This window comes from Chionomys nivalis, chromosome 22, assembly GCF_950005125.1.
Source record: "Chionomys nivalis chromosome 22, mChiNiv1.1, whole genome shotgun sequence".
Lineage (NCBI taxonomy): Eukaryota > Metazoa > Chordata > Mammalia > Rodentia > Cricetidae > Chionomys > Chionomys nivalis.
In genome coordinates, this window is record NC_080107.1 from 9,688,496 (window position 1) to 9,712,957 (window position 24,462).

The following is a 24,462-nucleotide window of genomic DNA, read 5'->3' on the forward strand; positions in this document are numbered from 1 at the left end:
CTTTGCCATTGTATGTTGGAAGTATGTGTATCAGTATCCATGTAGATAGCTATACATTACCTAGTTCCCATTTGTCACATAGAATATAAAAAAGGTATATCTATAGGGTTGAGATTTAATAAAATCAGTACTTCATCAGGACATTCTTAAGTGAAATGCATTTTTCTTTTTTGGTATGAGTATGTGATGTTGAAGTATAGAATGGCCACTGTGTACATTATTGCTGCTTTGTTTTGGCTTGAGATGCAGCAGTTTTACCTGTTACTGCTTCTACATCATCAGTGCAGTTAAAGGAAAGGGAGGACCTCACTGAGTAAAGAATTGAGCGAGCCACAGAGATAGCATGGAAAACATATTGCAAACCGAAGAAACTGCTGGCTAAATGTGCATCTTCCATATCTGGTGAACAGTAGAAAAGCCAGAGAGCCTGGAGAAAAGTGGGTAAGAGCAAGAGAAGTAGAGGAACTATTGGGATAAGATGAGCAGCCCTTCTGGAAACTGTGCATGCAAATACTAGGTCTTAGGAAAGTGCAAATTCTGACTAATAGAGAGGCTAGGTCCTGGTGTACTATGTGTCTAACAAGTTGCCAAGTAATGTCTTTTATCACACTCCTTTTAAAATAGCAATCTTTGTAGGCAGTTACAGAGAGTTTAGTTTTTATTCTGAATGATCCAGAAAGCCATTGGAGATAATCCAGCAGAAGAACAAGTTTTGATTGTTTAGCGTGATTAGCTATAAATATTAATAACTGCAACATGTCCATAACCCTAACCCTAGAGACTAGTGTGCTAGATTTCAGGGTATTTGAGAATTAGAAAGGTCTTTTGTGTGTGCATATGTGTACTTACATATGTATACATGTATGCATACATGGATTGAAAGAGAGAGAGAGAGTGAGTGCACGCGAGTGAGAGAGAGCTATAATACCTCTAGCAGCATCTGAGGCATTCGTCTTTAATTACATATTAATAATCACATATAAGTGAGACTGATGAACAGTCACATTTAATGGGAGAAAATAAAGACTATTCTCAGATCCATCGAGGTGAGCCTTTTACCACCAGTTCATATAAAAGCATTATAAAAATATTTGTGGGTTCAAGTCAGACAAGTGTTGGTTGCCAAATGACTTGTAAAAATACTTTCACTTTTTAGAACAGTGGGATTTTAAAATTGAGAAAACTTGGATTCTTTGTTGTTACTACACTTGTAGCTAATTGTTCCTCCTGTGCTCATATTTCAGGAATTTTAGAGAAATTTAGACAGCGCAGTTCACTGCATGTTTGTTATAGGTGCTGCTGGATGCAGATGTCAGCCTGCGTCACCATACTTCAGCTGTGTTACCTTCTGTTCTCTTCAAGGCAAGACAAACAAGCACCCATCAATTTGGGACACACATTCTCCCTCCCAGAGACTTTCTACTTCTTGCTGCACTCTGCTATCATGCAAGCAAAGTATAGTTAACTAAAATATGCCCAGTATTTTATTATACTTTGGCATGTTTAACATTTACTTAGAATCATCTAACTCTGGTCATTTGTGGTTGGCAAATCTGACTTTGGTTTCTTCTTTACTTTATTCTATATTTCACTCTGTAACTTGTAATTTAAACTTAACTTCTCCGTAGTCTCAGTGTCTATTTTACCTCTCTAGTGACTACATGGCTTTCCTTGGCAAGTCTGAAACAAATGCTCATAGAAATCATTATAAGGCAAGGAATGCTGTAGTCTTCTTTCATCTCAGTGAGCCGTGGTGCCACTTAGTAGCAGGCTCCTTTACTCCCTGTCCCAATAGACTCTGCTGTTAGGTTAGCACACCTGTTCGCTGAGCACCCATCCTCTCACAATACTTGAAAATAGTGGTAGAAGGAAGATTTGAAGGAGCTTGTTTTTTTTTGTTGTTTTTTTTTTTGGTTTTTCGAGACAGGGTTTCTCTGTGGTTTTGGAGCCTGTCCTGGAACTAGCTCTTGTAGACCAGGCTGGTCTCGAACTCACAGAGATCTGCCTGCCTCTGCCTCCCGAGTGCTGGGATTAAAGGCGTGCGCCACCACCGCCCGGCTTTTTTAAATTTGTTTTTATTTTATGTGCACTAGTGTTTTGCCTGCATATATGTCTGTGTGAGGGTGTCAGATCTTGGAGTTATAGACAGTTCTTAGCAGCCATGTGGGTGCTGGGAATAGAACCCTGGTCCTCTGGAAGAGCAGTCGTGTGAAAGAGCTTGTTTTAAGGCTTGATTGACATATTACTGGGGAGTTTTATGACCATATGAAGAAGAATTCACATTGTATTGCTTTACTCATAGGTCCCTAGTGTGGTGGGAGAATCTTTTCTTCCAGGATAAGGGTCTAGGTGAGCCATTGCTACGAACTATCCCATAGAAGTGTGGGATAGGAATTATTTGTCCAAAAGGCTGAATTGGCAGAAGAATGTGCATTCTGACTGTGTCCGCTGAAGGATATGAGGGCTGAGACAACTGAATTAGAATTCTCAGTTGATTAGAAAGAGCACCAATAAATGTAGTTAGTTTCAGCTGGTTATTTCCTGGGAAAAACAGTCTTGTATTTATGAGTAGTCACAGTTTTTGTCTACTTGACACAAACCTAGACAGAAAGAAGGAATCTCAGTTGAAGAATTGGCTCCATCAGATTGGCCTGTGGATATGTCTGTGGGCATTTTCTTGATTGATAATTGATGTAAGAGACACACTGTGTGCAGTGCTGTCCCTGGGTAGGTGGAACTTGGCTGTAGGGGGAGAGGTAGCTGAGCAAGCCAAGAGAAGTAAGCGACAACCCTTCCTGGTCTGTTCCAGTTCCTGCCTCAAGCTCCTACCCCGACTTCCCTTAGTGACGGTGATGGCCGAGAAGCCATCTAAAAGCTTCCTGTGCAAGTGGCTTTGGTCGGTGTTATATTCTAGCAGCAGAGAAGTGACTAGGGCAGCGGGATGCTGAGGATGGTGCTCATTGGGTTACAGCCTTCTCCCTGGATTTCTAGTGCTATAGAAAGTCTAAGCTGTGTTCGGAAAAATGTGTTCAACAGACATGTTTTTATTGCAGTAATATATAAAATATACTATATTTTAAAAGTTTAATTATAAGAAATTAATTAAATTTAAATCAATTTACTACATTTTAATTTTAGGCATGTGAGAGCAGAGTGGCGGTCATAGCTGTTGCCACGAATGACTGAGCTTTGCATGCTGTTGTCTGGGGTAAAGAGGTTCAGGAAGAGTGTCATTATTAAAGGTAGAGTGCTTTGCTTACCCAGTAGGGTCCACATGGCAGCCTGTTGGAAATGCTGAGATACGAGAGCCTGGAAGAAGTTGAACGTCTTCCTGAAGAGTCCTTTAGAAACTACGGGCAAGCAAGTCTGAGGGCTCTCTCTGTAAACATGCCAACATGCTAGGGCAAACATCAGAAAGAAGCAAATGTTTTAGGGAGAAAGTCTTAGGGATATGAATTGTATCTAGAAAAAAATAGGTTAGAAATGATCTCCTCCCCTTTTCATTAACTGTATGTTATAGCTTCTTGCTTCCAAGAAAGTAATGGAAAATTTTGCATGAGCAGAAGGATTTTGTTTGTGTTGTCTGTTGGCTAGCTCTGCCAAGTTGGTGAGAGGAAGCTTTGCTAAGGTTTTGAGTGAAAGGCCAAGCTGCAAATGTGAGAAGCAAAGTTTCCAAGTTGGCTTTGGTCACATTTGGGAGGAGGCTCTGTTGGGATGGACTGGTGAGGAACTGAGTAAAAAATTTAAAAATACTTGTTTCTGGAGATCTTTGTTAAGGGTTATTTGTGAGCATGGTAGTTGTACCATCTTAGACTCCCCCACCTCAACATATCAACCCTTCTAGGTTACTGTTCTCTGAAGAATTCAAAGTAAGCGTATTTGGGATTAAAAATAGTTTATTTCTGTCGCAATTGGATCATGACACATCAGTTTTCAAGTTGGAACAGTAATGATTTGGTTTCTCGTTTTTATTTTTATTTTTGGTATTATTTCTTCCTTTCCTTTTTTTCCCTCCAAACCTTACCCTTTCTCCTTTTCAAATTTATAGCCTCTTTTTTATGCATATATGTATATACATCTAAATATAACCTCCTCAGTCTGTATATTACCCATATGAACGTTTTCAGGGCTGACTGTTTGGTATTAGATATCCAAGTGATGGGGTCTTCCCTGGGGAATACTGTTTCTCCCACTTTGAGTAATCCCCCTGTCCTTTATGTAGAGTTGAGATCTTATGAGAGCCCCCACCACCACACACATCCACATTAGCATGTTTCTTGATGTTGCCCTTGTTCAGGACATGTTTAGGCAGTCGTGTCAGTGAGGCTTCATAGGTGTAGTTTCTGACACTACTAAAAGACTCACAGCTAACTCCCTGATCTGGCTCTTACAATCTTCCTGCCCCATCTTCTGCAGTGTTCCCTGAGCCTTAGGTGCATGAGCTGTTCTGTAGATGGATCTATTATTACTGAGCTCCACAATTCTACATTTAAATTGGCTGTGGTTTTCTGCAATGGTCTCCTCTGTTTCAAAGAGAAGTTTCCTTCATAAGAGGTGATGACTGCACTTATCTGTGAGTACAAGTATAAATATTTAGAATGTACTTAGGATTATGCTGGTTTATAAAGTGGCAGTTGTATGTTCTTTCTCCAGGACCAATGACTTCATGAACACTAGGTAATTGGCTAGGTTTCAGGATTTCATTTTTGTTAAGTGAGTCTTAAGTCGAATTAGAAATTGGGTTTGTGCTGGGCAGTGGTGGTGCACACCTTTAATCCTAGCACTTGGGAAGTAGAGGCAGGCAGATCACTATGAGTTCCAGGACAGCCAGGGCTACACAGTGAAACACTGTCTTGAAAAACCAAAAAGAACAAAGGAAAAGAAAAGTAACCGTTTGTCTGAAGGACATTTAAGTTGTTTCCACTTCTAAGTCACAGTGATTAGAGCAGCCATAGACATGGCTGAGCAAGTGGAGTAGGGCGCTAAGTCCTTTGGGCATGGCTGTCAAGGAGTGGTATAGCTGAGTCATGTGGCAGACTTATTATTTAGCTTTTTGAGACTTTTCCACTCCGATTTCTATAGTAGCTGCACCAGTTGGCAATGCTTCCAACAGCGAATGACATTTCCCTTTTCTACACATCCCTCTCCAGCATTTTTCTGTTGTTTTGTTGATCTTTGTCATTTTGACTGGGGTAGTATGAAATCTTAATTATTTTGATCTGCATTTTCCTAATGAACATTTTTTCCTTCTTGGGGGGGTGTTTTTTTTGTTGTTTTTTTTTTCGAGATATGGTTTGGGCTGGCCTCAAACTCAGAAATCCTCCTGCCTCTGCCTGTCAAGTGCTGGGATTAAAAGTGTGCACCACCACTGCCCTGCCTGCCTGTCTGCCTGCCTTCCTTTCTTTCTGGAGATATTTCTTACCCTTTTTAATTTTTTTTATTTTAAATTTTTATTTTGAGAACTCTCTGTTCAAGTCCCAGGCTGAATGGATCATCTCTTTGGTTTGTTTGTTTATGTGTTCTGGATATTCATACTCTGTCAGATGAAGAGCTGGCAAAGATTCGCTCCCATTGTGTGGACTTCCTCTTCACCCAGTTGATTGTTTCTTTTGTTGTTTAGAAGATTTTTAGTAGGATTTGTGAAGCCCCACTTGTCAATTGTTGGCTTAATTGGTTTGGCTACTTCTAAGGATGGATTTAACTGACCCAATTTGACCATGACTTTGCAGGCTGAATTTTAATGATTTCAGTTGAAATGTCTTCTTTCCACAGTTTGAATCATTTTCTAGGAAAAAAGTCCAGTCAGGATGTGAAGTACCTAGAAATTTAGCAAAGCTCAGTTTTCAATGCTTTCTCATTTTAAATTTATTTTACAATAAATAGTCTTTTATTTACTGTGAATTGTTTTCCAAGAAACTTCTTGTAAGGGTTTATTTTCTTGTGATCCTTTCAAGCACTAACAGTAACACTTGTTTGTTATTTATTCTTTGGATGGTCTTGTTTTAAATGATCACTTTATTACAACAGGGGTTTGGTCATGTAATTATTTTGCCATGTCCAGATACTGCATAGAACAGAATGAAAGTGGAAAGAACTCAGCATCAGCACCTTGAGATTGTAGATAAAACAACACAGGGAAGAAATGCTTTTGTTGTCAATAGATGTTCTTTGCTGGACTTATTTTAAAAATGAGACAGGGTCTCCTGTATCCCAGGCAGATCTTGAATTCTCTGTGTAGCTGAAACAAGCCTTGAACTTCTGACTCTCCTGCATCCACCTCTGAGTGCTGAATTCAGAGTTGTATACCACCTTGTGGTTTATGTGGTGCTGGAGGGTAGAACCCTCTACCATCTGAGCTGTATCCCCAACTGTAAATATTATTACAGATGCCAAAGTTACTCATTTTTAAATCATAGGCAAACTAAATGAATATACTGAAAACATTTTAAAATGTTTAAAGTGTTCATGAACATTAGTGTAATTAATCATTAGTGTAAACATCATTTAAAATTGAATGTTGTCCTTCATTTCTTTCTTGCTCTCTCTCTCTCTCTCTCTCTCTCTCTCTCTCTCTCTCTCTCTCTCTCTCTCTCTCTTTTGTGTTTTTGAGACAGAGTTTCTCTGTTGTGATGCTGGCTGTCCTGGAACTCACTCTGTAGACCAGGCTGGTCTCAAACTCAGAGATCCACTTGCCTCTTCCTCCCGAGTCCGGATTAAAGGTGTGCACCACCATCGCTTAGCGAATGTTACCTTTTAACGAATATCTGTTCTGTGATTTAAAAGTTGTTTGGCTTAGGCTTTTAAAAAGGAGCAGCGGAAGATCTCATTCTCACATGTTCTGCAGTGGACCACTTTCCCTTTCATATGGAAAGTTGAGCAAGTTTACCTTCACCAGAGAAGTAGTCTTAAACCAAAGAATACGACACAATATGTGCTGGTCCACAAAGCCATATTTAATAAAAAGAATGAGATAATTAAAGCAGATTTTCTTCAAAATTCAGCCATCTTTTGACAACATCTATCTATATATTAGGTACAGAGAAGATCTAATTGAGGAAAGTATAAAGATTCGATTATATAATGTTTTAATCTCAAAGAATCAGAACATTGGGTATTTATAAATAGTTTAAGTTCTGCCAACCATTACATGAGCACTTTTGAAAAATGCCTCCTAAGTGGCCCTGACGTTAATATTATAACATTATAATTTATAATATTATAAAAATACAACATATAAATTTAAATATATATAATTTATAATACTATAGAATAATTATCATAGATGTTTTACTGTAGATTTTTAAAACTTCTACATACAGACACAGATAATAATTTGAAATATATTACTATTTTGGGAAAAATGAGTGTCCTAAAACCACGCAGCAAAAACTGTAACACTAAGTCCTGTAAATATGCTTACCTATAGGTTTAAAAATCCACATGAACTTTCTTTAAATTTCTAGGAGTAGTCAAAATAAAGGGAAATTTAATTAAGAAACTGCAGGTTTTTTCTATAACAAATTCTTGACATTCCACACTCTTATGACAGGAAGTAGAAGACCCCAGAAGGAAGGTGGCACTTTACTGTGTGTAAGCTGATTAGAAGAATGAGTGGTTTTCTGCACCTCACAGTGGGAGGGAGCATGTGTTCATGTTAAGAGCCTTACAGAACCCTGTGGGCATTGTTAAAAGAGTTTGCATTCTCAGTTCCGTGTTTTCTTTATCTTTCAGATAGTTAAACTTGCAGTTTTTGTTTAATATTTACATTGTGTGTGAATGTGTGTGTGCATGCACACACATACGTGTGGTATCAGGGCAAGTGTGGCTAGGTGAGAGGACAACTGGTAGGAGTTGGTTCTCTTCTTCTACCCTGTGTGAGTCCTGGGAACCGTACTCAGGACAGCAAACTCAGCAGCAAATGCCTTTACCAGCCCCGGTCTTCTGTGTTCAATATTAGTTTGCTTGCTGTTGCTGTTTTTCTAAGTTAGTACAAAGGTACTCTTCACTACATAATTTTCTACAGAACATATAGCTATTTTTGAAATTATCATTAGAGATACCTCTTCGGCATTTCTGAAACCTGAGAAAATATCAGCATGTGTCTGGGCTCTGTGGTTTAGATGAGATCTTGATTGAGAAAAGCTGATTTAGAGTTGGCTGCTGTTACTGCCTCTGCCTCCGCCTCCTGAGTGTCGGGATTAAAGGCGTGCGCCACCATCGCCCAGCTGAGTTTTATATTTTTGCAGTGTATCATGGAGGAGAATGTCTCAGAAGAACCCATCTTATTTACCCACTCAACTACAGATGAAGCTTTTCCTCCACCTTCCTGGGCCTTGCTTAATGCTTTGGGGTGGGATTTGTTATTGTTGCTTTTATTATGATACTGGGGATTGCTTAGCTTCTGTATTTTGGATGTTAATTCTTTGCCAGGCATATAGTTTATAAACATTTCTTCCGTCCTATAGACTGACTCTTATTTCCCTAATGCTTACCAGCTGTACTAAGCCAGGCCGTCTTTAGCAGCTGCTCATGACCCAGTCGTCTCTTGTCTGGTTCTCACTCCCAAAAGTTCTGTGATGTGAGTCTGACATACTTGTGTTCTTGATCTGGGTAGATTTTCTGATGCAATCTCAGAGATGCCAAGAACTCTTAAGACGTCCCTGGAGGTGAGAATGTGCTGCTTAGTGGTTCTTGGTAACTTTTTTTCAATGAGCTCCTGCTCTATGCTAAGAGAACACAGTTTCCAGTCCCCTGTGCTCTCATCTCATTAGTTTCTTTTTATGTGTTTCCTATCAGGTGGGAGGGCTCTTAGCCCATTCTGCCCTGTAGCCGCATACGCTGAAGAAATGGTGGAGAGTAGTCATTTCAGAGTGCAGATCACGGACCCCTAGGTTCCTAGGTTTGCTTTTCTCCAGACTACAGAGTCAAACTAGTTTTCATGTAATTCCAAGATATTCAGCCTCTGTCATCATCTAGTTGAATCTTCCAAAGTGATTTGGCCTGTGATGTAATGATAGCTATACATAGGAAAGTCTAGCTGTGTGATAACTAGGCTCAACATTAACATGATTTGTAAAGTGGAAAACCAGATCCTTTTATTTTTAGCACTTTTTCTTTTTAGTCTTGATAATTTCTTACCTGGGTATAATACACTGATCGCACACCCCATCCTATCTACTTTTCACCCTCATCAGCCTCTCCTCTCCTTCCTTCAAGACTTCCTCCCACTTTCTTTTTGTTTTGTTTTGGTGTTGTGATTTTACTGCATCCGGGCCTTCACCTTGAGGATGGCTAGGAATGTACCCATTGGACCATGGGGGCTCACCAGTGGCTACATCACTGACGGCCCTGATGCCCCCTTCCAGCATTCGTCAGCAGCTAATTGTTCTCCAAAGACGATAAGGTTTTGTTTTGAAAATATTATTTTTCATAAAAATATCAATATGTAATGATAGTATTTATTATTTTGTGAAATGATGTTCATGAGTGTGGCCTTACTCCAGTACATGGTGGAGATGAAAGAACAACTTTTTGGGATTTTTTTCTCTCATTCCAGCTGTGAGCTCTGGGAAGCAAGCTCAGGTTGTCACTTGCTTGACAAGTGCTTTTAGTTGTAAATCTGGGTTTGTTATTTTTCAATGAAATGAAATAAAATATACTATCAAAATTTCTGTTTTTATCTTTTATGAATATCATTACTCATAGTTCGATATCCCAATTCCTTAAAAGGTTGATATCCAAAATACTCCAAAATTAAGCAATTTAAAAAAACTATCATGATGCTAGCCATGAAAATTCATGTGACAGGTTGTAGTCAAAGCAGATGCTGTAAACATTATGTAAAATCACATTTAGTTGAGCGTAGGGTATATATGAAACATCATGAAGTTTGTGTTTAGACTTGTCTTATCCCCAAGACAGCTTACTGTGAGTATGTCAGTATTCCATGTCTGAGAAGATCTGAACTGAAGCACTTCTGAAGATCCCAAGCATTTGGGATCCTCAACTTAAATCAATAAATATTAACAGCTTTTTTAGAATTCACATTTCTAAAGCCAGAAAGGTTGTCAGGCAGTGGCTTATAAGGCTTAAACTGTTTTCAGAAACAGACTAACAGGAAGATGGAGTCTTATTATGTAGTAAAGGTATTTCCCAATTGTAATTGTTTAGTTTAATTTCCAGCTCTTGGCATTTTTGGTCATGTTTAGTCAGTTAGCCTTTGTCTGCAGCCCTCACCACTACCACTTCGAGTACTGACAGTGTTCCTGCACAGAACCATACCCTTTGCTTTTGATTATTATAAAGAATATTGCAGTGATGATGCTTAGTATTATTTAAAACTTGACTTTTACAGTAAGCTAGAAATACAGAAACTGCTTTCCAAGATAAGCAGAAAGAACTAGCAGGCCTGTCACATGACCTCAGGGTTAAACAGACTCCTTTGTCTTTTAGTCAGTGCTCCAGATTAGTAAGTGATTCAGCCTCTCCCTACAGGCTTTGAACCCCAAGAGGCCTCTTTAGTCTCAGGGTTCCTCTTCCAAAGGCCAGAGAGAGGGCTGCGGTTTAATAGAACACCACTTCCCCTTCTTGTCTCTGTTTCGGTTGGTGTGTGCGCGCACACACGTGGTCCATGGTGTGCACATAGTGATCAGAGGGCAACTCAGGAGTCAGGTCTCTCTTTTTGTCATTGGTGTCCACGAGTCAAACGCATGTTTTCAGGCTTGCTGTCATTTGTTTGTTTATTTCCTTGTTATTATTTGCTTAGAATTAAAGACGAACTCTGCCTTGTTGGTTGATAACTACTTGTATAACTCTGATAGGATGCTGTCAGACCATGACCAAGGTCACTGCAGTGACTCCAGTGAAGGTCAAGATTGCAAGTATTTGGTTCCCTCTTTGAATTCACAGTGTAGTGTGCCAGGAGGCTGAGGTCAAGATCCAGCGTCTTCCTTAGGCTGTGTCAGCTCTGTCCTTCCTAATAAGCTTAAAGATCTTTTGTGGGGCTCTTAATTACTATTTTTCAATTAATATTTCTTTTTACTTAAAATATTTTATATTTTATTATTAATTAAATTGATTCTTTGACAGTTTTATACATGTATTTTTTATTTTTGAAATTAAAATATAATTATGCCAGTTAATCCTTACAGACTAGTTTTCTTTAAGAATGAATGCCTCTTCTTATTAGTGGGGCTTGATGTCAGTGGCTTTTGTGTGACACAGCTCTTTAATTTTGAACTTCAAAAATCAATTTTTTTTGTCATGTTTGTTTTTAAGACAAGGTTTCCCTATGTAGCCCTGGCTATCCTGGAACTTGCTCTGTAGACCAGGCTGGCCTTGAAGTCAGATATGCGCCTGCCTTTGCCTCCTGAGTGTTGGGATTAAAGTCATGCACCACCACCGCCCAGCCAGAAATAAATGTTTGAGGTGTTTTTTTTTTTTTCTTATAGGAGTTTAGGATCCCAGAAGATTGCTGTTCCTAAGTTTGACAATAATTCTGTAGATGGAGAGGTTGTGTAATAGGTTTGAGGGATTAAACTCTCCCTAGGGCACTAGTTAGCATTGTGAACTATCCTCAGTCAGCATGGGAAGTGGGGGACATCTCCTCAAGTAACTCAGCAAGTGGGCAGTGATTGGTGCAGTGTAGGTCTTCTGGTTGGTTGTTATGAAAGTTTTATGGATGGTAGACATGGAAGCTGTGTTGTGATCAGCATAAGTATAATCCTTCATTTATATGTCACATGCCTTCCTAGTTCTATGACTAGACTATTGAGCTCACTCTATGAATCAACTGGGAAGAAGCCTTCTAATCTCTCACTGATATTCAAACAGGAGGCCAATAAAAGCCTTCTCCTTAGTGGTCTTTTCTTGCTTGTGATCTTTGTGGGTGGTCTGCAGGCTTAGGTGCTAAGGACAAAAGGAGGGAAGGGGGCAACTGTGACATTACTAACAGGTGGGACAGCAGCTGTTGCATCAGAAACTTGACAGAAAATTCCAGAGAGCAGAGACTGCAGGGAGCTAAGGAGATGAGAAAAGGAAGGATGCTGAAGAAGATGTGTGGCAGGGTGGGGGGGGGGGAGGACGGACTGTGAAGAGATGAGAAGCTGTGGGCCCTAGTGGCTTAGAATTCCAGGGAGCTACCAAGACAGAAGAGCCAAAGAGTTCTGATACTCAAGGCCCACGAGCTGTAACACAAACCTTGTAGGAGCTGAGGGTCACAATCAGGGCGCACAGCCACACCACAGATCATTCCTGCCTCTGTCACTGGTAGCTGTGAGCTGGGTGCTGGTTGTTAGTATAGGGACGCTAACAGACAGAGCCTAGAGCAGTAGCTTCTGAGTTTCCTCACTGTATAGGAGATATGCTTGGAGCAGGGTCAGGACAAATAAAAACGTGGAGCTCCTGCTCTCCTGTCTCCTGAGAGGGCACATAGTTGTACTTCATGGTGTGACTGTCTGCAGGGAAGAGAAGCGTTTCCTGTCTAGACACTCAGGACTTCCCCACATATCCTTTGTGGTTGGTTAACTGGTACCATCCAAAAATTGCATTCTCAGTTTCATTGCTATGCTCTGGGCAGCCCAAGGCAAGCCCAGATTATTTCCTGGGAGCTAAAGGCAAAGCCATATTTCTCCTTGAGTGGAATGACTGTAAATTGAAGAGGCTATAAAACAGGTTAGAAGGATCGAACTCCCCCTAGGGCACTGGGACAGGGGTTAAGTCCTCATCAACTTTGGGAACTATAGAGGACTCTGCTTATAGTTCAGATACACGGGGATGCGTTTCTACATAACACATTAAGGCTTTGTCTTGTCTAATTTTTTATTATCATTTTTAAATTTTACTTTTTTTTGAGACAAGGTAGCACTATCTAGCCTTGGCTAGCCTGGAACTTGCTATTCTGACAAAGCTGGCCTCAAACTCTTAAAGAGATCTGTCTGCCTCTGCCTCAGGAGTGCTAGGATTAAAGGTCTGTGCCAGTACCCTCACTTTAATTACTATTTTTTTACATTCACCTAACCTGAATGGTTTCTTAAGTAATTGCTTATTATTTGTAGTCAATTTTCATAATTCACAGGGTGTGTATTTATAAATTTGCCTGCTTACTAACATTGTTGGCAACTGAAGCAATTGCTCAACATTTTCTCAGTCATTTGTGAATGTTCTCAGCGCTGTAAACCTTTGAGCCCTGTGACCTGCCTGTGACCAGCTGTGAGTTTCTCCTCCTTTCAGCTTTCCTTTTGCTTTTGCAAAGCATTCTTCTGTTTTGTGGCATTTCTGTTAGTAGTTGTATGGATAAAATGCCTGTGTCTCCTAGCATAGTGCTGCAGAGTGGTGCGGTGTTCCTGAGTGTGAGAAGTCTGTGATCTGTCTCAGAGAGAGTATACACGTTAGACACACTGCTTGTAGGACGAGTGCTGAGGCATGGGAATTCAGTGTTAACCAGTCAGCAGTGTATAGAAAGGGATTTCTGAAGAGAAACACACAAGGCAAGGCATGTACTGATTGCTTGATGAAAATGCTGTGTCCAGAAACAGAATTTGATCTCTGTGCTTCTCCTAAGAGCTGTGGTTTATAACTTCTTCTCAATTCAATGTGGTGGAGATTTTATCCATTGAAGCAAATAAGGACAGTCCACTATTACTTGCCTTGTGACTCATTATTTATTTATTCACGCAGTTTTTCTTGTTCTTTAAGCAGGTGTATTTTAATGCTTCCCCAGGTTGCTAAGCGATTTCTACACAACTCAAGAATTTCACATTTTATGTCCTAAGTCCATGTTGGTAGTTTGCTCTGTTCTCTGACAGTGTTTGTGTGATTTATAATAACACATTATAAACCTAGTGAGATGTTGCATTTTAAAGGTTGGGAATTGAGAGCTGAATGTTTTGATTCTGTGATCATTTTACTAAGTGTCAGGTTTACCCTCAATAAACTTTCCAGGATTTTTCTTGCCTTCCTGGGGACAAGATCTCCTAATGGGTTCATTTTAGATGTCAGTAGAGCCAGGTGATGTGATCGGCTGCATCTTTCCACACCAGAACTGTTATGTCTGTTCCTTTGACTCCATAATCCTGCAGAGGCTTTGGCTGGCAAACAACTCCTTAGCTATCCATGGTCAATGAGAATCTAGAGCACACTTGGCTCTTCGCCTTTCTGTAATTTATTTTCTCTTCACATGCCTGGATTTCCAGCTCCTTCCACTGCATCCTGAAACTCAAATAGAGTGAGAGAAATGGATTGAAGAGCAGATGTTCACATCCTGTTTGCTGTTGGTCCCTGGGGACATGCTCTTCCATGGGAGCGGTTCTCATTTCCTGGTTTTCACTGTCCAGGACATTTGACCATGAGGATTTGTTCCCGCACTCTCCTCTCTTCATGTTAGTGATTAGCTAGCTCTACAAGAGTCCCCAGAATTAGTGGGGGAAAGCAGAGACATCTGTGAAGGTTAGCATCATGGAGTCAGCTGAATTGGAAAGGAAAAAGTCCAATAATATGAGGAATTTTGGGGGTGAAATAAGCACTAAGCCTAAACATGGTTTTATTGACTACTACTTGATGGATATAAGAAATGATTATGAGAAGTCAGAATCAACTGTTTTTTTTTATGTTGTACAACTGAGTAGACACAATAACTTTCTTTTAAATTTCTTAAAAACAGTATTTTAAGAAAGTAAGGATCAAAGCTAAAAAAAAAAAACTTTGCATTTTTGTGCCTAGCACTAAGACAGATAAAACATAGCCAGTATATGTACCATGTTAGTTAATGATTGAAGCATCTTATTTAAGTAATATTCAGTAATATTAACTTGGTAATCTATTCTTTCAGATACGGATGAATACAGACCTCCTGTTTGGAAATCTTACTGTAAGTATACAAATAAATTTTATTATGTAGATTTTAGTGTTTTTGTAAGTAATGTAAGTATTCACAACAAAGTTTGGGATTAATATAAAAGGGATATTTGTGGTGAATGTGTTTCTACAAAGCTCTGTGTGGTTTAATGTCTGGAGAGAAACTCACCTGTTTTAGTGTACAGAATCCCATGTAGATGATTTGTTTGAACAGCCGATATAGCTAATGCATGGAGAAACTAATAATTTGAGCAATTTAATTATTCTGATCTCAATTCTTTATGTGACAAAAGGAATATATATGATAAATGTGGGGTCTATCTTAAAAGGATTTAAGTCAGTAAAAGAAGGTAAAAAATTATTTAAAAGTGCTTTCTCAAAATATAAAAGGTGTGTGTGTATGTGTGTGTGTAGCTGACAATTCTGTTGACAGTTTTGGATTAAAAGTGAATTCAGAATCTTTCTTAGATATGACTTATATCTGGTTACTTAAAAAAACTTCTGAAAATTTAATCAGAATCTGTACTTCACTTTTTTGTATGTGCTTTTTAAACTTAAGTGGGTGATTTACTGTCAGATGTTGCTGTGTATGTTGGGTTTTGGTGGGATATAAACATCTTTTCACAGTGTGAGTCTATAGGAAACTAATTATTCACTGTGATTCTTTAGAAATAGTTACATTTTATTCACTTGCTTTGGTTGTGTGTGTGTGTGTAGCATGTGTGTCTGCATGTGTGCACGTGTTGTGGTGTGGTATGCATATAGAAGTCAGAGGACAGTCTGTGGGAGTTGATTCTCTCCTGTGCGGGTTGCTGGCCTCTGCCACCCTCTGAGCCATCATACTGTCTCTTACTGAAAGTTTGAGACAGTTATTTTTCCTCTGTTCTGTGCGTTTTCCTCTTTGGGAATAATTAAACTTATAAATACACAGAAACAAAAAAAACCCTGAAAATTATAAACCAATAGGGGAACAGAATTGTGTTTAGTGCCCTTCTTAACCAAACATAAGCATGGCAGTCAGCAAATGAGTGCCGTGTGTGCTGGGAGGAGCAGTGGGTGGGGAGGTGGATGTGCCTCATGGGGAGCAGCTCAGAACTGGCCGTTTTGTTGTTGCTGTGGACCACTCTGAACTGCTGCTGTCACAGCTGAGGTTTGTGTTTTAAGAGAAATGGGAATTTCCTGTTGCTTTTATTGTTGAAGCAAATTTAAACTGAAAGCAAACAAACCATATGTGAGCTGATTTTGACTTTAAGATACTAATTTGTGATCTCTGAATTTGATTGTTGTTATTGCTAGGGACTGAGAATTTTATTAATAATTCTATAAGCATTGACACTTCTAACACGACTGAAAATACGTTAAGTTCTATACTTGTCTATCCTGTCATCTTGAATTTAGCTAATAACTTCCCACAAATAAGTTAATGATTGCCAATTTTAACTCAGTTATGTTTCAATTCAAATTATCAGAAGTTCTAAACTAAGGGGAAAATGACTGAATTAATTAGACCTTTCTATTGTTATTTTTGAATACTTACTTTGGAAGAGAGCAGGCGTACAGTCTTGCTATGTATGTAGGCTTGACTAACTTGGTACTCATTATGTAGCCCAGATTGGACTTGAACTCATAATAATCCTCCTGCTTCAGTCTTATGAGTTTTGGGTTTATAGATTTGTGCCACCACACTTGGCTTGTGTGTGTAATTATTATTATTTTGTTCTCGTTGTGTTTTTGTTTTTCGAGACACAGTTTCTCTATATAGCCCTGGCTGACTTGGATCTTGCTCTGTAGTCCTGGCTGACCTAGAACTCAGAGATCCATCTGCCTCTGCCTCCTGAGTGCTTGGATTAAAGGAGTGTGCCACCACCACCTGGCAGTTTGTGTATAATTTTTTAATGAAACTTTTCACAGGTGTACTGTGAATATAAACCTGCTGTATTTGACTATAAAATGTCCATATACATATAGATTTTGCATATTACTTCAGGAGGTGTTTTATCTAGAGACTTTTCTCCAAGTAATAGAACCATGCCATTTTGGGCTATTAGAAGTACTGAAAGAAAATGAAAATAAATATACACAATTTATTGTTAGGAAAAACACAGGGGTGAAACCATCTCAGTTCTTTTGTGTGATGTTGTCACCCCTTTATTTTTATTGGCTTATCTTACTGTTTACTTACTAGACAGGCAGATGTTTACTAATTATAACAGAAACTTCAGCCTGTGTGTGTGGGGTCACATTTACTTTGGTTCTAATGGTACTTTTTTAATCTTCTTGACTATGGCTCAGTTGCTGTAATTGGAGTTTTATAGGTGACGGTACTTTCTGTAACATTTATTTGACAAAGAAGACAACATTATAGACAAAAGTAGAGTTGTGAACTGGATTTTAACCTCGTCATTATGCTTACCACTAAGGAGCCATGGGCATGGACTATCTGACATGGCGTTTGTCTCCTTGTAGGTGGAGACGTAGAGCTCTCTCTGAGTGATGCACACATCCTCAGTGTCAGGCCCAGTGTGATTTCAGTGTTCTTTCTTTTCTTCTGCATGTCAGAATTATCCCCCTCATATCCTCCCTTTAATCTGTAGGTTCACAGGTCACAGAAGAACTTTAGATGAAGTAAGGTATGTTTCAAGACTGACCATTTGGAACTGATAATCATGTGATATGCTCTTCCTTGGGGAAGACTGTTCCCCACTGCTCTCACCATTCCCTAGTTGCCTGTACTCAGTTCCTGTTACATCATGGCATTATCCAGGAACTCGAAATGCGTCCAGAATCAGACATTACTGTAGTAAGCTTCATATTTTAGTATTAATTATCAACATATAATGTTCTTTATGATATGTTTCCTGTCCAGCAGGGATTATTGTGAATGTTTCACGTGTAGTAAGTAGCAGTAGAGAACACCAATGTGTTCTGTATTTGTTCTAACTATATGTTTTTATATTATCTAATTGTATATATTCACATATATTCCCATTATATATGTATATATATATATATTATAAATTACAATGGCCAGAGATGGAACCTATAAAATGATACTTCATTCAAATGAGTCATGCATGGTCTGAAGTCCCAGATTTCTGGATAGTTTGATGATGTTGACAAACTATGTAAGTATTTAACGGCAGTATTAATTTAAGTTCATTTACCTGTGAATGCACGTTTAGAAATAGGAAGAAAAGCAATCTCAAGAGATGAACTCGCTTTCTCTGACAGCCATGATTCTGTAATTTAAAACCTAGTGTAAGACTGGAAAAGGTCGTGCTCTCAGTTCAGATTTCATGCATCCTTTGGCCAGGTGCCTCAGTGTCCCGTTCTTTCTTGTACTGAATCTGCCCATATTTAGTAAGTCTAGGAACTTGGCCTCTGAAAGTTTGTTTTTGAGGAGATTATATTTGAAAATAGATGTTTGCAATATAAGTAAGGAGAAAAATAGTGTGTATTCTAACTTCTGACCTATAACTCCTTATTTTAGTCTCGTGCTTGACAGTAATGTGCTTTAAGCAGTATAAGTATTACTGGTTTATATTAGGAGAAACAAAGAGTGGATTATAGAGAAGAGTGTAAAAATTATAGTACCAACTTATTCTAGAACAGTGCTTACCAGCTGCGACCCTTTAATACAATTTCTCTTGTTGTGACCCCAACCAGAAAATCATTTTCATTACGACTTTGTAACTGTAATTTTGCTACTGTTATGAATTGTAATGTAAATGTCTGTGTTTCCTGATGGTATTAAGCAATCCCTGTGAAATGGTGGTTTGACCCTCAAAGGGGTTGTGATCTACAGGTTGAGAACCACTATACTAGAAGATATTTGTCTGGATTATGATTATATACAGCCTTGATTGTTCTATAAGATATTTGTGTGGATTATGATTTTTCTGCTTGTGTTCTCCTAAAATTTGATAACTTTTAATTTGATTGACAGTCTTTGTTTTGTTCATAACAAATTTATATTTAGCAACAAAAAGGATATAACTGTTTTCTTATAAGTATAAAAACCAGCCAATTTATTCTAGTATCTTCCTAAATCCTGTATAAGGGAAAGTGACACTTTGATGTCTACCTTCTTGTAGTGTACCAGCTGCAGCAGGAAGCCCCTCATCCTCGAAGGATCACCTGTACTCGTGAGGTGGGTGTGACGCACACAGCACAGCATACGCCCTTTCCTTCCTCTGTTTCCCAAGACTGACCTTCCTTGGAGGCTTGTCTGGGGGTGTAGCCATTCACTCCGGTTCATTGTATTCGTGGTCTCATGGGACATGTATGCTGTTTACAACATTATATAAGACATGTTTGTATAGTTTTAAATTATTTTAATTTTCTTTAGCTAATTACAGGTTGTTCTTACATTTTAAAATTCCAGGCAGGCAGTGGTGGCACAGCCCAGCACTCAGGAGGCAGAGGCAGGCAGATCTCTGTGAGTTTGAGGCCAACCTGGTCTACAGAGCAAGTTCTAGGACAGACTCCAAAGCTACAAAGAAACCCTGTCTTGAAAAAACAAACAAACAAAAGTTTTATTCTTTATTTATTATAATGAACTTGAAAGTTTAATTGTAGAATTTTTGAATTATTTCTTTTATTAAAAGATTTAAATCATAATGTAAAAAGTGAACAAAAATTGAGCCAGATATGTGACCTTTAATCCCAACACATGGAAGGCAGAGGCAGGCAGACCTCTGAGTTCCAGGCCTTCCTGTCTACATAACAAGTTATACACAAACACACATGCAAACAAATACACATATACACACACACGTAGAAAGAGGGGGCTGGATATGGGTGGATGCCATTTAAATACAGTGTATACATGTATGAAATTACAAAAGAGTAAAAAGAGAAAGCACTTCAACAAAATAAGCAAGCAACATGGATAATTTACCTAGGAAAGGTATTTTTGTATAATATGAAAAGATGCAAACAGCCTACCCCAAATACCCACACAAAAAGCTCACAGAAAAATCATGGAGTCGATTTTGTGTTGGCCAACTACTCTTGAGCATGGGTCCTGTCCTGAATGCGGTTGGTATACTCAGTGAAGAAAACTGACTTTCCCTGTGGGACAGTGTCCACTCCCACTCTCAGTGCTGGGGTCTTGTCTTATTTGAACCTGTGCTAGTCTGTGCATGTTGCTCAGTCCCTGTGAGTTCATATGTGTATCAGCCTCGTGTCTAGGAGACACTGCTTTCTTGGAGTCGTTCACACCCCTGGGTCTTAAAAGATCTTTCAGCTTCCTCTTCTGAGTGGACCTTAAGGGGATGTATATAATGATGGCATCCCACTTAAGACTGAGTCTCTCACTCTGCACACTCTCCAGTTGTGGGTCTCTGTGCTAATTAACATCTACTGCAAGAAGCTTCTCTGTTGAGAGTTGAACAAGACACTGATCTCTGGGTATAGAAATGTACCATTAGGTGTTATTTTTATAGCTATATTCCTTTTGCAATATAATATGTGAATGTTAGCTTTTATTCTGTATATTGTATGTTTATCTCAATAACCACAGTTTAAACCAGTGTTTAAATAGCTAGTAAGGGACCTGGGGGCAGGGAAGGGATCTTCCAAAGGAGGTGAAATACAGTGTTCCAAAGAGATACAGGGAAACTAGAACAGAATTAAATCAGGATGGGTATGGGAGAGTAGGGTAAAAAAGGGAATTTGGGAAGCGACAGCTAACACTAAAGACATTTGAAAAGCCATATGGAAACTTACTAATGTAGAAGCTTCCTAAAGTATATGCATATATGAAAGAAATTTAAATGGAGACACCATATAAGGGGCGAGACAATGCTCCAACCAGACAGACATATTATGCCACCAAGTAAAACCTCCAGTGCCAAGAATGGGCTGCATCTTGTTGCCAGAGGACTCCCGTAAACTCTCCCAAACATCAAAAGTTATTGCCACAGCTATTCATTACCTTCTACCCCCAGACGACAAGGCCCTATTGCTGACAATTCCATTGATATCATCAGACATGGATAACTTGAGCTGGCACCCAACTAGAAGCTTCACCTCAACTGACTAATGTTTATGATGCTAGAAGGTACTTTGCATGCTACCGGAGGAGAAAAGTAATTATCATTATTACCCTTTGACCTATAGCAGTGACCACATGCAAGATATGTTGAACTGGTAATATCACATATGTTATGGGAATAGGTGACCACTTTTTATTTATTTATCTGTTTTGGATTTCTCTGTATAGATTTGGAGCATGTCTTGGAACTCCTGTCACTGCCTCCCGAGTGCTGGGATTAAAGACTTGAGCCACCACAGCCTGGCCACTCTTTTTAAAAATTGAATTTAATTTCACTCCATGATATAGTACCCATACCTGATACTGCTAAAGTGTTCAAGACCTGAGACTAGACATTTATGTTTTTATTCCTTCAATCAATTAACCAGTATTTGCCGAGGGACTGCTTTCTGCTAGATCCTCAAAATTCAAGTCAAAGCAATATCTCTCTCCCAGAAGAACCTAGAGTCTCCATAGGGAGTAGAGCAGATTAGACAATAGGACCAATTGGCTAATGTATCTGGTGTTTGTGAGGTTTTTTTTTTTTTTTTGGTTGGTTTTTGTTTTGTTTTGTGTTTTTGTTTTGCCACTTGCAGGGAAGTTGTAGTAGAGAGCCAAAAGATCTATCTATATAGGCAAAAAATAATAAAAATGTTTTATGTCCTGAATATAGAGTTTAGACCTTGTCCTTGTAGTCATAGAAGTAAAGGTATTTTAGACACTAAAGCATTTTAGGCTAGAGCACTTGGCTGCAGTGTGGAAGGTGGGTTAGGAAGGAAGATGGACATTTGAAGGCAAACAGACTATGGTGCGGGACAATTGTCTATATTCTGTCAGTTATGTTTTAAGTGAACGCTGATTGGCCAGTAGCCAGGCAGGAAGTATAGGCAGAACAACCAGACAGGAAGTAGAGGTGAGTCAATGGAACAGGAGAATTCTGGGAAGGAGGAAGACCATTCCTCCCCAGTCCTGTCCCAGCCACAGAAGGAAGATGTGATTGCCCTGCTGAAAAAGATACCAAGCCACGTGGCTAACATAGATAAGAATAATGGGTTAATATAAGTTGTAAGAGTTAATAAGAAGCCTGAGCTAATGGGCCAATCAGTTTATAAATAAAGTAGACCTCTGTGTGATTTCTTTGGGACCTAACGACTGTGGGAACTGGGCAGGACAGAAAACCTCAACAGACTGTTTTATGAGTTTGTTGTCATACTTCTCAGGATGCATGGAAGGACCTATATCACTATTTGGTTATTCATAGGAATGCCAGTATTAATTTGATCTCTACCATTTGGACAGACAGTATCTTTAATAACAAGTGTAACTTTCCCTGCTACTCAGTTTTCTCTTGTATCATACAGTCCAGCACATGTGCTACTTGGTACCTGTCCAAAGGAAATGAATTCATTATGTTAAGACATATCTACACTCTGATGTTTTGATGTATTAGTCACAGTGGCTAGTCAGTGGATGATGCGATACTGTATTTCACACCAAACATAGCCTTTAAAAGAAGCAAGTCCTATTATTTGCAGCATCATGGGTGAACCTGGAGTGCAGTATATTAAGTGAAATAAGCCAGGCGGAGAAAGTCAAGCAGTCATAATTTCACCCTGTAGAATCTAGACTGCTTAGTGCAGAGGACCACAGTGTGGGTAATAATTATAGATGCTGGAGTGGCTGGTTACTGGAAAGGTGTTGGTTAAGAATACAGTATTTCAGTTCAAATAGATTACTTTGGGAGTACAGCTTTTAAATATGTGAGGTAATGCATGTTAATTATTTATCCATTCCACAATGTACACGTGGTGTGGGAAGTCCTTCTGTATATGTGTTGCTTTTATTAGTTAATGAATAAAGAATCTGTCTGGCCTGTAATAAGGTAGAGTGGGTAAATGAAACTGAACTCTGGGAGAAAGGAGGCAGAGTCAGAGAGATGTCATGTAGCCGCCTCCAGGAACAGGCATGCCAGAAGCTTGACTGTAAGCCACAGCCACGTGGCGATATACAGATTCATAGAAATGGGTTAAATTAAGATGTAAGAGTTAGCCAATAAGAAGCTAGAGCTAATGGGCCAAGCAGTGATTTAATTAATATAGTTCCCGTGTGGTTATTTTGGGAATCCGAATGGCCAGGAAACAAACAAGCAGTCTCCTACAGCAAACACGTATCAATAAATGTCATAATATTCACAAATGTGTAAATTATATAACATATATACATTTTCATCAATTAAAAATAACTTTACCATAAAAAACAAGATTAAAAACTGGGAATGATAAGACTCTCTTACAAAGACAGAGTAGAATCATTCTTACCTTACTGTGGATAGTAAATGATCTTTACATGTAACTAAAACAGCAAATAGCAAGAGTCCCCTGAACCCAGATGTCTCCTAGGAAAAAGGCTTTTCTGTTTCTGTCATTTTGCAGTTAGAACTAGACTGTCATTCAGGACACAAATGTCACCTTAGAATGGCATTTTCTGACCACAAACTTAAAGTTAACATATTAGTCCTCTGTTACTATCCTTAGGCCATTTGCTACTCCTGTACTTTCTCTTTTTCTCCTTGCTTAACAAACTACCTACAACAACCAAACTGTTTTATTGTGTTTCTCACCTTCACAATGTATTCTCAGAATTGGACAGTTTTGGTTTTAATTCAGTGATGTCTCCTGCATGTAAAAATAGGTATGGGGCTGACAAGATGGCTCAGAGGTAAAGGCACCTGCTGATGACCTGAGTTCAAGCCCTGAGACCCACATGATGGAAGGAGAGAGCCACTTCCTGCAAGTTGTCCTCTGACCTCTCTGCTCATGGTGGAGCAGTCACCCCTCCCCTCCCCTCCCCCAGACACACAAGCACAAATAATGTAAATAATTTTCTTAGAAAATGAAAAATCCCATGTTTTTTTTTTTCACTATTTCTGGAATGAACTGAGTGATTTCCCTCTATCTACCTATCTACCCAATAGGAGCTTCTCAGAATCTGTGCTTCTAGATATGCCACATGCTAGGAAATGCTGTGGGCAGAGAAACTGATGGAAGCAGAAGGCTGATGCATGTTAGGATGTTTGTGACCAAATGGAGAATGTGGAGTGATAGGGAGGGAGAGTGCTGGGGAGGGTGGGAAAAAAGCCACCATCCGTTGTGACACTGTTATGACATTAAGTCCTTTGGACATTTTCTTCTTTGAATAAATGGTTATCTTTTCTAATTCATTAGCGTCTAGAAACAAAAGATAGTTTAGTTCTACTGTTTACACACACAGAAACAGGTATAGAGAGATAAAAGATAACTGATAAACTTACAGTCCATCTTCTGCCTGTTATTATTACTCAGATCTCTTGATATGTGTTAGTTTATCGTATGGAAATGGTGTTGGCTTACATTGTGTGTGTTTGGATTTTCATAAGTATTCATTGTTCTTCCTTTTTTCTGTAGGTAGAAAACAGACCAAAGTATTACGGAAGAGAGTAAGTATGGATTATCAGAAAATACCTTGTAGGTTTATATGTGTAAAAGATACAGGTAAATGCATGCTTTTGGAAAAATACAGGATGAAAGAAATAT

The 24,462-nt window shown here is 39.0% G+C and overlaps 1 protein-coding gene across 2 annotated transcripts in view; it reads left to right on the top strand.

The window, feature by feature from the left end:
• Chn1 (chimerin 1) overlaps positions 1–24,462 on the top strand; it is a 146,789-nt gene that overhangs the window by 33,004 nt on the left and 89,323 nt on the right. For both annotated transcript variants that reach the window (XM_057754877.1, XM_057754878.1), the window contains exons 2-4: positions 14,828–14,866; positions 18,948–19,003; positions 24,334–24,365. In XM_057754877.1, coding sequence (XP_057610860.1) covers positions 14,828–14,866; positions 18,948–19,003; positions 24,334–24,365 — 127 coding nt within the window. The remainder of the gene's footprint in view (positions 1–14,827; positions 14,867–18,947; positions 19,004–24,333; positions 24,366–24,462) is intronic.